General features: G+C 38.4%; 1 protein-coding gene and 1 pseudogene across 9 annotated transcripts in view; one reads left to right on the top strand and one right to left on the bottom strand.

The window, feature by feature from the left end:
* The window catches only part of Tasor2 (transcription activation suppressor family member 2), a 43,893-nt gene that overhangs the window by 15,758 nt on the left and 12,835 nt on the right, over positions 1-15,300 (bottom strand). For 8 of the 9 annotated variants that reach the window (XM_021180236.3, XM_021180237.2, XM_029468633.2 and 5 more), the window contains exons 6-12: positions 13,172-13,272; positions 11,501-11,604; positions 10,289-10,361; positions 9,953-10,015; positions 5,735-6,445; positions 4,111-4,347; positions 755-1,628 (exon numbers count right to left, since the gene is read on the bottom strand). In XM_021180236.3, the coding sequence (XP_021035895.1) occupies positions 755-1,628; positions 4,111-4,347; positions 5,735-6,445; positions 9,953-10,015; positions 10,289-10,361; positions 11,501-11,604; positions 13,172-13,272 (2,163 nt within the window). The remainder of the gene's footprint in view (positions 1-754; positions 1,629-4,110; positions 4,348-5,734; positions 6,446-9,952; positions 10,016-10,288; positions 10,362-11,500; positions 11,605-13,171; positions 13,273-15,300) is intronic. The other variant, XM_085831311.1, reaches the window with a different exon arrangement.
* On the top strand, positions 12,542-12,909 carry LOC147001083 (signal recognition particle RNA; annotated as a pseudogene).

Raw genomic sequence — 15,300 nt, 5'->3', positions numbered from 1 at the left:
TGTACTTACAAATAAAATACAAAAAAACAAAAACAAATGAACAACAACAACAAAAAAAAAAAAAACAGAAAAACCCACTATCCAGTCTAACCTACCACTGACATCTTGAAACTTGTGATATAGACCCCAGAATGCACCAGAACCTGCAGCTCAATGAGATTTCTAAGTGAGCTGTATATACAATGAACTGAGAATCACTGCCTAGAAGCACATACTTATTCCAGGTCACAAAAGGAAGTAACTAAGAAAGCCATTTTAATTTAAGCTCCAGAAAACTGTAATGCTAATAAATCTATTATTGTTGCCATGACTCCATCCTCTTTTTTGTTTTGCTTTTTTTTTTTATGAATGACAGGGTTTCTCTTATTGCCCTGACTGTTCTTGAACTTCCTTTGTAGATGAAGGTGTTTTTAAACTTAAAAAGATCCACTGGCCTCTGCCCCCAAGGTGCTGGGATTACCGATGTGTGCTACCACCACATTCTTAGGGAAGACTTATAGAATCATTTATTTAAAAATAATTCACTCCTATTTGATTAACACACATTGTAAATGAAAATCCATTTACAAGATTAAATTTAAAGTTCTTCATGTGGTCATCAACAGTGGCAAAACCTGAAATTGTCAACTCTCAGTAAACAGACACTTGACATTATTATATTATGGCTTTATAATATTTTATCCTTCCCCAAAGTTAGCCATTAGTCTTAATATTTTTAAGGATGTCAACAAAAACCTGTATCCCACATACTTACCCATGTAATGCTCTCAGAACAGTTTTCTCCAATGGGTTGCTGGTGTATTTGCTATCTAAGCTGAATACATACTCTCCTTCACATTTGAAAGTAATTTTAAAGGAGCCATCACATTTAAGAACAGTATGAGAGCAAAAAAACTCTTTAAGGGTGGACGATACAAACAGACTTTTGTGCTTCATCAATGAATCTTCAGAATGCTTTTGTAGGGGGGAGGTGTTCTGTAGATGCCGAAATGGCATGACCTTTCCTACAGGTGTTCCAGGTTCAGGGCCCTTTATCCCATTCTTTACAAAAGCAGGACTTGGTAGCTTTCTCTGATGCAGATGTTTCTGTGACTGCTCAGCAAGGAGCAAGGCATAGGAATGTTCCACAACAACAGAGTTCTGACTTGCATCTGACAATTCCCGGGCTTCTGCATGGGGTGCTGGCTGGGCAGTAGCAAGAGGCTGAGCACAAGGTACCAAGTTTTCTTCTTGGCTACGCGTTATATCTGACTCTGAACTAATCTTCTCATCAGAGTATGGTTTAGGCAGTAGTACAGCTTTTTGACTTTTAACTCCCTTATGATATTCATGGTCAGAGGCACCAAGCAATGGATTTTCTTTAGTGAGTAAAACACTGTTTCCTGGCAAATCAGAGAAGCAGGGAAGGTTCCTGGGCTTACAAGATGGTATAGAAGAAGCAGCAGAACTTAATGCCAGATCAGCTAACATATTTAGGGCCTGGGAGTCACAGCTGATAACTGAGTTTTCAGGAGGACCTTTAGGAATCATTGCAATACTTTCTTGTTGAGATGTACTTAGGTAAAGTCCATCTTTTTGACCATCTGATGAAATTTCTGATTGAAGATGTAAAGCAATTTCTTTTTCAGCTTCAGAATAAAACATAAAAGAACAGATGTAATGTTTGTTCTTAGAATGACGTGCATATTCCTATATCTTAAGTGAAAATTAATAGTCAATTCAACAGATTTACGGAAAGATGGAAAAACCAAACACCAGAGTGTCTACAATGTGCTTACAAATAGTTAAAGTGTAATTTAGAAATTTGAAATATGTATTATATAATTTGCTAGCACAATTTCTCAGAAACCACTTGCCAAAAACCGAGTTGAAAATAGAGATGTTTAGCTTTATGAAAGGTATAAAACATTGCAAAAGCGGTGAGTAGTCATCATTCATTTTACATTTAAAACTTTACTACTAGCAATCAAGGCATTTTCTTTCTGGATGTAGAGAAAAGCCAAATGAAGTCTTTATCCTCAATCACAGGAGGTGTGAAATGAATCAACAACCTGCCTACAAAAGGGCAGTTTATACATTTAATTAAGTGTTGCATTTAAGGAGAGAAAAACCTCTGATCCACCATGTAGCATTTGGAATGAGAAGAGTGTTGGAGGAAAAATTTATCAAACACAGCTTAGCTGTTTAAAACTTAAAAAAAAAAAAAAAAAAGCCAGGTGGTGGTGGGGCACGCCTTTAATCCCAGCACTTCGGAGGCAGAGGCAGGCGGATTTCTGAGTTCCAGGCCAGCTTGGTCTACAAAGTGAGCTCCAGGACAGACAGGGCTACCCAGAGAAACCCTGTCTCGAAAAACAAAACAACAACAACAAAAAAACCCTAAGAGTGCTAGGGCAGAAAGGGGGCCAAAGCAGAGAATTTTCCTGATGGCTCTCTAGATACATTGGAAACATTGAATTTATTTTATGACCTAATGTACTTAACTGACACTGACTTTGGTCTACTTCTGTTAACATTATAGTTTCTATACACTCATCCATTTTTATATAGAGTATCACCTGTAAGTTATGGCCAGTATGATAATGACTACTGGTGTTAAGAATAGTATAAGAATGTATTATTTAAAACAATTATTGACTTGTTACATATTCTCAATCAATTAAAAATATAACAATGGCTGGGTGGTGGTGACGCACACCTTTATTCCTAGCGCTTGGGAGGCAGAGGCTGGCGGGTTTCTGAGTTCAAGGCCAGCCTGTTCTACAGAGTGAGTTCTCCAGGACAGCCAGGGCTACACAGAAAAACCCTGCCTCAAAAAAAAAAAAAAATAGATAGATATATACATATACATATATGTATAAAACAATGGGGGTGAGAAAAATGGTTCAAATGTTAAGAGCGTTGTCTACTCTTCCTAGAAAACGTGGGTTCAAATCTAAGCACCTACACAGCAGTTTACACCTGTATATAACGTCAGTACCAGGAGATCGATGTGATGCCCTTTTCTGTCTTCACTGAGTACCAGGCATGTATGTGAGACACAGATACATACGTTGGCAAAACACTTACACACATAAATTTAAAAGTGCAACAATGATAATCTGTATTAAGACAAAGATAATAATACTGCCAAGTAATAATTCAGGAAATAAAAAACTGTATCACAAACTTTTAAAAGGATAGAAAATGGATAGTTAAAGGAAAAACAAACAAACAAACAAACCTGACTTGAGCATTCATTTTATTCAGACAGGAAAAAGTTAAAATACTATAGATCAGCCCAGTCATGTTTCAGCTGGCTTTTATTTTTTGTAGCAAGAGGGCGAGAAGGGGGGGGGGGGGGGGGTAAGAGAGGGAGGAGGGGCCAAGAAGTCCCTTTTATAGTGGGCCAGGCCTATATTGCTGTTGCCAGGTAACTGTGGGGAGAACTAATTTCTAGCAGACAGAAATATAGGAATAATACACTCAGCTTTTAGCTTATGTACATAAGTTTATCAAAAGTAAAATACCTTAAAATTCCATCTTTTAAAGAAATAGTTTTGACTACTACTTATATTTATTTTCTGACACCCTTACAGCCTTTTGTAACTGATTATAAAACACTAACAGATACTTGCAAGCATATTTAGTCATAAATATGGATGTTTATACTTCAACTTATAAAATTCATGTTTAAAATTAAAGTAGAGGCTACTGTCTGAATCTTAGTTTTCTAAATTAAAGAGTATTTTGCTCAAACCTGTCAACAATCTAGTGGTGTAAAAAGCAGCAATTTAACTTTAAGTTATTTTTCTTTTAAGTAAATAGTACAACTAAGAAACAGAGATAGGGATAGCTTAGTGGTTCAAAGCATGTGGCAGAGAATCTGAGTTCAGTTTCTAGCACCCACATGATGGCTCACACATATGGCTAAATCTAGTTCTAGGGGACCAGACCCCTTCTTCTGGCCCTCACAAGCAATACACACACATGATGCATATACATACATGCAAATAAAACTTATATGCATAAATCTAAAACTTACAAGAAAAAAGAAACCAAATTATTTGCAATATGGACTAAAGTTATTGGGGTATTTCAACTGCTATTATATATTCCAAGAGGGTTTCTTACCAGGTTGGAGCTGCTTTCTGGTATTCCGACGGCCTCTTGCTACATTTACCTTCCGTTTTTGTGGAGACTTTTTCACGGGTGGCTTAGGCTGTGAGGCAATTCTACCTGGCGACTTCTCTTGCTTCTTTGCCCTTTTAGCATTTGCAGGCACTGGAGCATCTTTAGATACAGACACTTCTTGTTTTTTTCTCTCTAGTCTGGTTTTCTGTACAATTTGTGCAGCCAACACTTCTGCACCTTATGCAGAAAAAGACAGTTCTAAGTTTATGTGTGAAAGTGACCCAGAAACTTATCAGCATAACCCTTCCCTTTATTTTCTTTGAGGAAGGTCTTAATAATAGGAAATAAATTAGAGAGTTCTGGGATACCATTAAAAGATTTCAAAAGGAAAGTACAAGGCAGAGAAATGACTAGTGGTTAAATCACAGGGTCCAATTTAACACTCAGATCTTGGTCAGTAGTATATTCTACACGCTTTTTTTAGGCATTAACATTTCCTTATTAAAAACAGAAAACCGACTAAAGGTTGGCAAACATTTTCCATCAAGGACCAGAAAGTGTACTTCTGGCCATATAATCTCTGCCTTAAATTTTCCAAGTCTTAGAGCACCAGAGTCAGAGATGATAGATGTCTGTATGAATGGGAACCTTGGCTGACCCCTTTGCTTAGGAGCTCTCATAAAAAACACTATAGTTCCCTCGTTTTGGAGAAAATACAGTAAACATAACTTGAGATGATACCATATAAGTTATATGATTGGCTCTGCGGACTGAAGTGTATCTGTTACTAAGTTTTGAAGACGGAGAGTTGGCACACCAGTGTTGGATTCCCAGCATCTGGGTAACAGGTAGCTCTAAGTGTCCAGGGTCTGATGTCATCTTCTGGTTTCTGTGGGCACCACCCCCAATTAAATTTAAAACTTCAAAGTAACTTTGAAAAATGATTTTCAATTTTAAGGGGTACCAAAACCACACGTGAAGTTCTGTTTGTTTCTAGGCCACAACATTTTAGCAGTTTATAAAATGCGGGTGATCCTTTAAAAACCGTTAACACAAGCTGGGTGTGATGGCATACCCTTTTAATCCCAGCGTGCAGGACGCAGCCTGTGTTTGAGGCCAGCCTGGTCTACAAAGAGAGTTCCAAGACAGCCAAATCCTGTCTAAAAAGACAAAAAGCAACAAAAACCAAAACCAAGCCAAACAAAAACCCAGTAACACAAAAAACTAGAAACTGGGTTCTGGACCATTTCAAGGTGCTTAGGCTGCTGGTTGCATGTGAGCGCTGCCAGTGGCATGTCTGTTTTTTAGAAGATCCCCTTTCTCCTACCACCTGCCTGAACAAATCAGTCATCTTTCTAATATATGAGAATCATCTTTACTAGAGAAATGTTAACTTCCAATAGGCAAGCCTTTAAAATTTTTCTCTTTTTTTTTTTGGTTTCCAGCTTTTATATAGATCACACTGGTTTACTAGTTTTCATATACATACAAATTACTTGGGGTGGGGGGGGGATGGCATTTCTAACCAACTTCTAACCCACTGCTAAGTTCTAGTTCACGTGGATACAGTCAATAGGGTTTGTGGTAAAGTTGTAATGTTAATAATCACATACATTATTCTTACCTCTTTTCCTCTTCTGAGGAAACTGCCCTTTAACTAGCTTTAGAGTTGGGTTACACGACCTGCTGTCAGTTCTGGGTACAGTTCTTTTAGAAGTCGGGCGGCCCAGGCTCACCCGCTTACTTGGCAGTGTAACAGCTGTCGTGCTAGCCTTCCTCTTCGGCTGAACTCTCTGATTGGAAGAAGGAGTCACAGCTTTCTTCTTCACTTTCAACTTTCTCCCACACTTTTCTGCTGTTTCCGTTTCTTTTCTTATTTCCATCTCTGAATCAAGAAATTCAGGATCTGGTGTCATAACTAAAGAAAATCCAGCATCACAAACCCCATCTGAAATGCAAGGGAACTGTGGATGCTCTGCCAACAAGTCCAAAGCAGCAGACAGATCCAGAGTATAACCAGCAGGGTCTGAAAAATAACACTTCAGGTGAGTCAAGGACTCTGAAGGGCACGTTTCAAGCGGGGGAGGCAAGTCAAAAGCATGGGGCAGTTTCCCAGTAGATGCAGTATCTTTCACTCCATCCTGAGGAGGGGCCATCAAAGAAAGGCTTTTGTCCACTTTGTACAGCTCTTGGAAACTATGCTTTACTAAGATGTTTGGAGAGATTCCTTCTTCAGAAAGTGATTTCTTTGCTTCTAAAAGTGCATAACTAAGGGCAGGTAAAATAGGTATCACTTTCAAAGAGACGCCATCTTCAACTTTCAAGTCCTTTGCTCCTAAAATACATACACACATACATTAAAAATACAACAGTATTTCAAGACATATAAGGGAAAAAAAGCTATAGATTTCAAATTTATCACCAGGTTAAATATGCTACATTATTGAAAATGAAAACAAAGAGCAACTAGTAAGTTTTATGTATTTACTCAACGAGTATCTCCATGTATTTATATCACACAAACACACACACACATATCAAAAAATGATTTGACATGCAAATAACTGTTACAGTTATTAAAATACCTGTTATATTACAGTTATTACAGTGAGTAAAATAGCTCCCTCAGGCTCCATCTCATCCAACACAGTGTTCAGACAGAGCCCAGTGGCCATTCACGGTAACAGCAATGCCCTAAGGACAGGAAGGCTGTATCCTACTTCGCTTCTATTCTTTGAGACGCTACAATGAAAAATGAACTGAAAAGTGCAAATGGCCTTAAACCTCAAATGCCACTGAAACAACAGCTGTTATTTTAATTCCCTATAAAATAGTTTACACATATTTTAAAAATTAACTCTACTCTGTAATCTGTATTTTACCTCATTTCCCTTCTTATTCTTTGATTAATTTTCCTTTTTATTTAAATCAAACAATTAACCTTACAAATGACAGTTCTCTATGAGCTAGTTAACAAAATTCTAGAACATTTCAGTTACCAGTAATACAAACTTACAGAAACAACTCTAGTGCCTACTAAATGGAAATGGGAATTATGATATCCTTTTAAAAAGTAGCTCCAGAATTGTGAAATAACAAATTAGTCTTAGTTAAACATAATAACACTGCAGCAAATATTAGAAAGGGCAAAGGGGTTAATAATGAAAAGGCAAATGTAATTAAGTAGTAAAATAAAGTTTATTTCTTCAAAGCTCAGAGTATAAAAAGGAAAAGAAATATAGAAAAGGTCTGTATATATGAACCGAGCTGGTCCCCAGAAGGGTGCCTTACCTGAGCTGTGGGAAGTGCACCCAGAACAGTTAGGGCTAGGGCTAGGGCTAGGGCTAGGATTACTGCTTCCCCTGGGCAGTGTTGGTAGCACACATTTAATCCTAGCACTCAGGAAGCAGAGGCAGGAAGATCTCTGTGAGTTTCTGGTCTACACAGTGAGTTCCAGGAGAGCCAGGACTACACAGAGAAACTCTGTCTGGAGGTGGCATGGGTGGGAGGGTCGAGGGGTGGCAGAAACAAGAGAAACAAGCAAGCAAAAAACTGAAACTGTCTCAATGAGAAAGGTATGAAAAAGTAACCAAACACTGTTTTTATTCATACAGCATTCCTGTGTTTTTCCTGGGCACGAGTAATGGTTCTTATCTGACCCCAAGAGGAGAAATGAAACTGGGGAAATAAGTCACTAGGACAGGGCTTAAGAAGCAAGATGAGGCCCTGGATTCAATCTCCAGCAGAAAGGAAAGAAACCAGGGAGAGATGACAAAAGTGAAGGATATAACCATAAAGCTTTTAAGATTTTTGTAGTTTTTATTTGTGTGATTACACACATATGTACAAGTGCTGGTATTGAACGCCTCTGGAGATAAGAGTTATGGGCTGAGCCACCTAATGTGGGCTCTAGGAACCAAACTTGGATCTTCTAGAAGAACAGCAAGTACTTTTGCCCACTAAACTTTATTTCTGCAGCTCTAAAAAAATCTAACAAAAAAATAAAGTAGCATGGTATGGCAGTTGAGAGCCAGCCCTGGAATAAGGTCAATTTTGCACTCGTCTTTGAAATGGTTATAAACAAAATTTTAAGGACTGCTAATCAATTATCCACAGAAAAATACACAACACAATAAATGTGAATATCCTTTGTCACTGTTTGTATAATTTGTTGTTTTAGTTGTTCCAAAGTATCAAAAAGTACTGTTCTCTTCTTTGATCAACACAATATAGATATATTTTTAAAAGTCAACTTTAAGGTGCTGTAGAGATGGCTCATGAGTTAAAAGCAGCAGCTGCTATTCCAGAGGGTCTGAGTTCAGATCCCAGTACCCAAAGAATCTCAAAACTACCCAAAACTCCACTTTCTGGGGTCTCAATGCCTTCTTTTGGCCTTCAGAGTCACTTCACGCATGTGGTGCATACATACATACATGAAGGCAACATACTCATACATAAAGTAAAATAAATCTTTCAAAATATCAACTTTGAAACATTTCTGTACTGGCTATAAGTTTTAAGAAATACTAATTTTAGCATTATCCTTAAATACATACAGACTGATTTAAACGAAAATTGCTTTGTTACAAATTAATCTGTTCGCGCTTATTTTTTCCAGATGTCTGGAACACATATGTTCTGAGGATATATACAATGCAGCCAAGGTAGATGTGCTCCGAATGTAGCCCAGTGGTAAACTGCATACTCATAATCCCAGCATCACAAATCAAAAGCCAAACCAAGCACACTAATATATTTGTGTATCAAACACACCCAGATGTGGTGGCACAGAAAGACCAGGTAATGTAGTCCTCAGGATGAAATCCAGAGCTTTATGAGACTAGCACTCTACCGACTGAGGTATACCCACACGCATTCCACAAGTACTCTAACTGCAGCATCACACATGCTGTGACACTGTATGGCTGTTTAGGTACTATGTGACTTGACTTGTGGTAGTCTGAACGAGGATGTCCTTCATAGGCTTACATGTTTCAATGTTGGTCCCCAATTGATAGCAGTTGCTTGGGAGGTTTGAGGGTGTGGCCTTGCTGGATAAAGTATGTCACTGTGGGCAAACTTTGAGGTTTCAAAAACCCCAGCTGGGCAGTGGTGGTGCATGCTTTTAATACCAGCACTTGGAAGGCAGAGGCAGTCAGATTTCTGAGTTCGGTGACAGTCTGGTCTACAAAGTGAATTCCAGGACAGCCAGGGCTATACAGAGAAACCCTGTCTCGAAACAAACAAACAAACAAGAGTAAAAAAAAACCCTGTGCTAGTATGTTCTCATGGCTTGCAGTTCCAGGCCCCATGCCTGCTGCCTCTACTCCAGCACCATAGGTCCTAGAGCTCTCTGGAATTTTCTATGTTGTCTTAGTTACAGTGTTTTATCATAACAATAGAAAAATCACTAATATATGATTAATATTTTTTTGTCCTCAGGGTCAATACCATGTTGGGAATAGATGGTCCAAACACAAAGACTTGTAGTACATAGATAGCAAGAGTAGCCATGAAAATCCTGAGTCATAGCTTTTTGAGACACTGTGAGAAAAGTATGTCGTAGCTACTGTTGATTCAAATGGATTTAGTTTTAGATATGCTGCATTTTTGGAAGTTTATATCATGCTAATGATATGTCAGTATGTGGAGACACAGGTCTGAAGCTTAGAGTCCACTTGCAAAGGAGGTCAACTTGGAAGGTTAAAGAAAGACAGTTGCTTGAGGAAAAAAACACAGTTAACAAGTGCTCTGTGCTAGTTAAGCTGTTGGGAAGATAAGGACTAGACAGTACGCAAACCCCAGAGGATAAGGGAACTGGGTAGCATTGTAACCTCCTTACCTGCTGTTTGCGGTGCATGGAATAAATGTAAACCATGTAGGCCCATCTGCTCAGCTCCAAAACCTGTAAGAGTCAGGAGAAAAAAGGAATGTAGGTTCATGATCTTATGAAACAAAAATATATACTTTAAAACTTTTTCTCCCCAAAAAGCCTGTCCTTGCCGGGCGTGGTGGCGTATGCCTTTAATCCCAGCACTTGGGAGGCAGAGGCAGGCGGATTTCTGAGTTCGAGGCCAGCCTGGTCTACAAAGTGAGTGCCAGGACAGCCAGGGCTACACAGAGAAACCCTGTCTCGAAAAACCAAAAAAAAAAAAAAAAAAAAAAAGCCTGTCCTTACCTGGTTCTGGAGTTAAGGCTGATGATGTAAGTAAAATGAAAAAACTCTTATCTTCTAAGCATTTGATGAGTGCCTTAAACATAAAAAACAAACAGTTGTCATCGGTACCATTTCCAGCTACTGAGGGCTCCACATATTATGCAAACTGTTCTAAAGAAACTAGAGTGATGGCCAGGAGGGACTCTGTCTCTTCCCACTCAACTGGAAAGGAAGCATGTGATCCTGGCTGGAAGCCATAGGACAAACTATCACCCAGAAAAGGGCAAAGCTGGAAGAAAAGTGTCCTGAATAGCATTTAAATCCTGTCTTACTACCTAGACTGAGAAAGTAAGCTTATAAAACTCTCAATGATTAAAGCTAGCTTAAATTAATGTTATTTGCCACTTAAGAGTATTTTAATCAACACTACCATTAAGGCAGGTCACTGTCCCAAAACACACACATGCATGCCTGGTCTATTTTACTTATGTCTTATCTATTATAAGAAAAAACATGAGCTGGCTTGCTTCGTTACTGTCAACATTTGCATCATTTCCTTTGGAATATTCAGAGCTTATCTTAAAGGAGGCTCAAACTCTGGGTGAAGCATCTATCTTCACACAAAGAACCCTAGCTAACATGACAGCTTTTTTTTTTCCTTAAAAAAAAAAAAAAAGATTTATTTATTTATTCTATGTATATATGCACACTGTTGCTGTCTTCAAACATGCCATAAGAGGACACTGGATTCCATTACAGATAGTTATGAGCCACCTTGTGGTTGCTGGGAATTGAACTCAGGACCTCTGGAAGAGAGCAGTCAGTGCTCTTAAGCACTGAGCCATCTTTCCAGCCCCAACAGAATTCTTTAAAACAGTAGCTATTCCCGAGTCTCATTTCTTCTATTATGAAAAAGAAACCGCTTGTATAAACCCCTGGATAATGGTTAAAAGTGGCTTTCAAAGAAGCATCTCAGAAGTGGTATTGTGACCAATGCAAATGTACTAGATATTTAATCAATGTATCAAGAAAACAAAGACTTGTTCTTTTGGTTAGAAATATACAATGACTATAAGCTGAGATGTAAGGAAAATGAAAATGTCAGTTACAATAGTATGTACGTTAATATTAACAGTGAAAACTCTCCTGGTAAGCTAAATAATGCAGTCAACCCTTAGGTACCAACTTCCTATATAAAGGAAAAAAAATTACACTTGAAATTAGTGATCTTACCAATTCCTTATTTTTAACATATTCCATTAGCTTATCTATGTTTTCTCCTTGTTTGTTTGTCAATTCAACTTCATATAAGTCAAAGCATAAGTCTTGACAACAAACTGTAGAGGAAATTAGAAAGATAAGAACATTTTAAATTTTAATTAAAAACTCCAGTTATACCACATTTTGATCACATACACTCCCACTGCCCTTTCTTCAGGACATATACATATGTACATATGTATGTACACAGAGGGTTTCACTATGTATTCTTGGTTGGCCTACAACTTGCCATATAGACCAAGGTGACCTTGAACTCAGAGACCCGTCTGCCTGTCTCCTTACAGTTGGGATTAAAGACACATGCCACCACACCTTGCCTCAGAACTTTTATTTCAATTCTCTAAACAAACAATTTTCAAAATATGTATTGTTTAAACCCTTCTTAAAAATGTACTTTAATCCTAACACTTAAAAGACAGGCAGAAGCAAGAAGATCTCTGTGAGTTCAAGGCCAGCCTGGTCTACATAGTGAGTTCCAAGGCAGGCAGAATTATGCAATGATACCTTATCTCCAAACAAGATATTCTCTCTTACACTGTTACAAAATTAACAAAATAAATACTAGACAAAAATATCAGCGCTTCATGAATTACATAAAATTTTCTCATATTTTTTTTTTTTTTTAAATTTTTGTTATTTGTTTGGAGACAGGGTATCACAATGTTGCTCTGGTTGACCTAGAACTTTCAATGTAGCCCAGGCTGGTCTCAAACTAATAGAGATCCATCCGCCTGCTTCTGCCTCCCAAATGTTGGTCTCATATTTGTCGTGAGCTTAACAATACTTAAATTCAAAACAATAAAAACTGTTGTGCGTGAGAGGAATTGGTCTGAGTTTTCAGATAGGTTTTTGGTATATGTGTTCAATTCTCTAAGCACTCTGTATTAAAGATAAAGTTTTTTATCATCTTTGATGAATCTGCCAGTTTCTAACTGGCTTCCAGGGAGTGGATGACATGATAACTCTACAACTTCCTCAAAAGACCTTTGTAAGGCCGGGCGTGGTGGCGAACGCCTTTAATCCCAGCACTTGGGAGGCAGAGGCAGGCGGATTTCTGAGTTCGAGGCCAGCCTGTTCTACAGAGTGAGTTCCAGGACAGCCAGGACTACACAGAGAAACCCTGTCTTGAAAAAACCAAAAAAAAAAAAAAGACCTTTGTAAGAAGTATTTAAGGAGCCGGGCGTGGTGGCACACGCCTTTAATTCCAGCACTTGGGAGGCAGAGGAAGGCGGATTTCTTTCTTTTTTTTTTTTTTTTTTTTGTGGTTTTTTGAGACAGGGTTTCTCTGTGTAGCTCTGGCTGTCCTGGAACTCACTTTGTAGACCAAGCTGGCCTCGAACTCAGAAATCCGCCTGCCTCTGCCTCCCAAGTGCTGGGATTAAAGGCGTGCGCCACCACGCCCGGCTGGAAGGCGGATTTCTGAGTTCCAAGGCCAGCCTGGTCTGCAGAGTGAGTTCCAGGACAGCCAGGTCTACGTAGAGAAACCCTGTCTTGAAAAAAAAAGAAAAACAAAAAAAGTATTTAAGATGAAATTTAGACATGTAAGTGAATGTATGGGCCACAGAGTGGACAATAACTGAAGAAAGCCCATTATATGGAGGGTGCCATTACATTTCAACAGACCTTTCTGCTCCAAGTAATTCCGTCTTCTAAAGGCAGCTTCTGGTAGACTTTCTTTCAGAGAAGACACACTCATTACATACTTAAAATCTAGTTCCCGGGGCCTAAAAAACAAAAACTCATAAAGCAGTGTAATAAATACCGACATAAGCTTATCACGTTCTAATGCAAATGCAAACAAAAATATAATCATAAAAAAGTCCTTAAAAGGCTGGAGAAATAATTGTAAGAGTGTGTGTACTGCTCCTATCTTAACGAAAACATGAGCTTGGATCCCACACCTACACTGAGGAGCTTAGGACTCCCTCTTCTGGTCTCCTGGCATTGCACATACATGCACATACCCACAAAAGCATACATACACACACAATTATTTTTCAAGTCATTAATTTCTGGGTTAGATTATAATACATAACATGCATTTATATTTATAGACAATATAGATTCTCACACATATGACCCACAGATGATGTATACAAACATGTTCACACTTTCTGAATATATGCATTTTTAGAATAGCCAAAATGTGTTAAAGATGTGTTAAAGAATTACATATTCCAAACCTGAAATTTTTCAAAAATTATATATAATAAGTTAAGATTCTCTGCCATACTGGGTTATATCACAGAATGAGTCATCTGCAGATCTTCAGTCTATCATCTCCCAAGTACTTTTTCTTTGTAATTTATTTTCAAATAGTATCAGACTTATGTAAAAATAGCACAAAAATTTCCTATTCTTTATTATGCTGCTCTCTACGTGCTTTGGTCCTTCCCTCTTTTTTTCTTTCTTTTTTTTTTTTTTTAAGAGGAATATCTGATGCCTTTTAATCCAAATACTTGGAGTTTCCTCCCAAAAGATCAATTCCTTGCACAACAAATTACCAAAAATTAAGAAATTAAAGGCCGGGCATGGGGGCACGCGCCTTTAATCCCAGCACTTGGAAGGCAGAGGCAGGTGGATTTCTGAGTTTGAGGCCAGCCTGGTCTACAAAGTGAGTTCCAGGAGAGCCAGGGCCAAACAGAGAAACCCTGTCTCGAAAAACCAAAAAAAAGAAATTAGCAATTGTAGACAACTATTACTTATCTTATACCTTATCCAAAGTTTGCTAAGATTCTTCAAAAACCAAAACATGAAACTACCAACAAAAACAGATTGGGCATGCTGCATATATACTGCAGGATATCAGATCACACTATAAACCCCAAGATTGTGGTGTTTATTTACTGGAAAAAAGTTTTTATCTGTGGTGTGCTTCAGCCTAAGCCCATACTTTTAATAAAAGAACTTTCTGCTTGAATATCATAAACAAGATTAAATAAAGTCAACTGAAGGTCAAGAGACGGAGCAAGCAACCAGTTGACAGGAAGTCAACATAGGATTATAAAAAGACAGGGACACACAGGAAGGAGAAGGAGGGACAATGAGGTTTGTTTTTTTTTTTTTGGTTTTTCGAGACAGGGTTTCTCTGTATAGCTCTGGCTGTCCTGGAACTCACTTTGTAGACCAGGCTGGCCTCGAACTCAGAAACCCGCCTGCCTCTGCCTCCCGAGTGCTGGGATTAAAGGCGTGCGCCCGGCTACAATGAGTTCTACAGAGGGTTTGGAGATGATCTGAGAGAAGGCACTCCTGGGACGCTGCTGAGGAGCTTCATCAGCCTCTCTCAGCAAGCTCTTAGCATATGGCTTCTGAGTATTCATTAGTAAAAATAGAATGATTGGGGTTTTCTTAAAAACAACACATATGGGGCTGGTGAGATAGCTCAGCAGTTAAGAGCATTGACTGTTCCTCCCGAGGTCCTGAGTTCAAATCCCAGCAACCACATGGTGTTTCCCAACCACCTGTAATGAGATCTGAAGGCAGCTAAATTGTTCTTACATATAATAAATAAAATCTTTAAAAAACCACGTATATATTCATGCGTACATGTATGCACGTGTTATGCACATGCATAACAATAGGAATCCAGAAAAAGATGCTGATCTATTTAAGGAGGATGTGGAAGAACCTTGAGGGCATGGAGCTGGAAGGGGCTAGAGAAAAGTGAGTTCTATTTCAATTAAAAGCACAAGTAAAAGCTTTTAAAAAGTTGGGTGATGGTTATTTAGCCTTTAATCCCAAAACATCAGGAG

The sequence above is a fragment of the Mus caroli genome, unplaced genomic scaffold, assembly GCF_978045245.1.
Source record: "Mus caroli unplaced genomic scaffold, Mus_caroli_1 scaffold_15, whole genome shotgun sequence".
NCBI lineage: Eukaryota > Metazoa > Chordata > Mammalia > Rodentia > Muridae > Mus > Mus caroli.
Note: the sequence above shows the minus strand (reverse complement) of the source record. Positions and strands in the feature narration are given on the sequence as shown.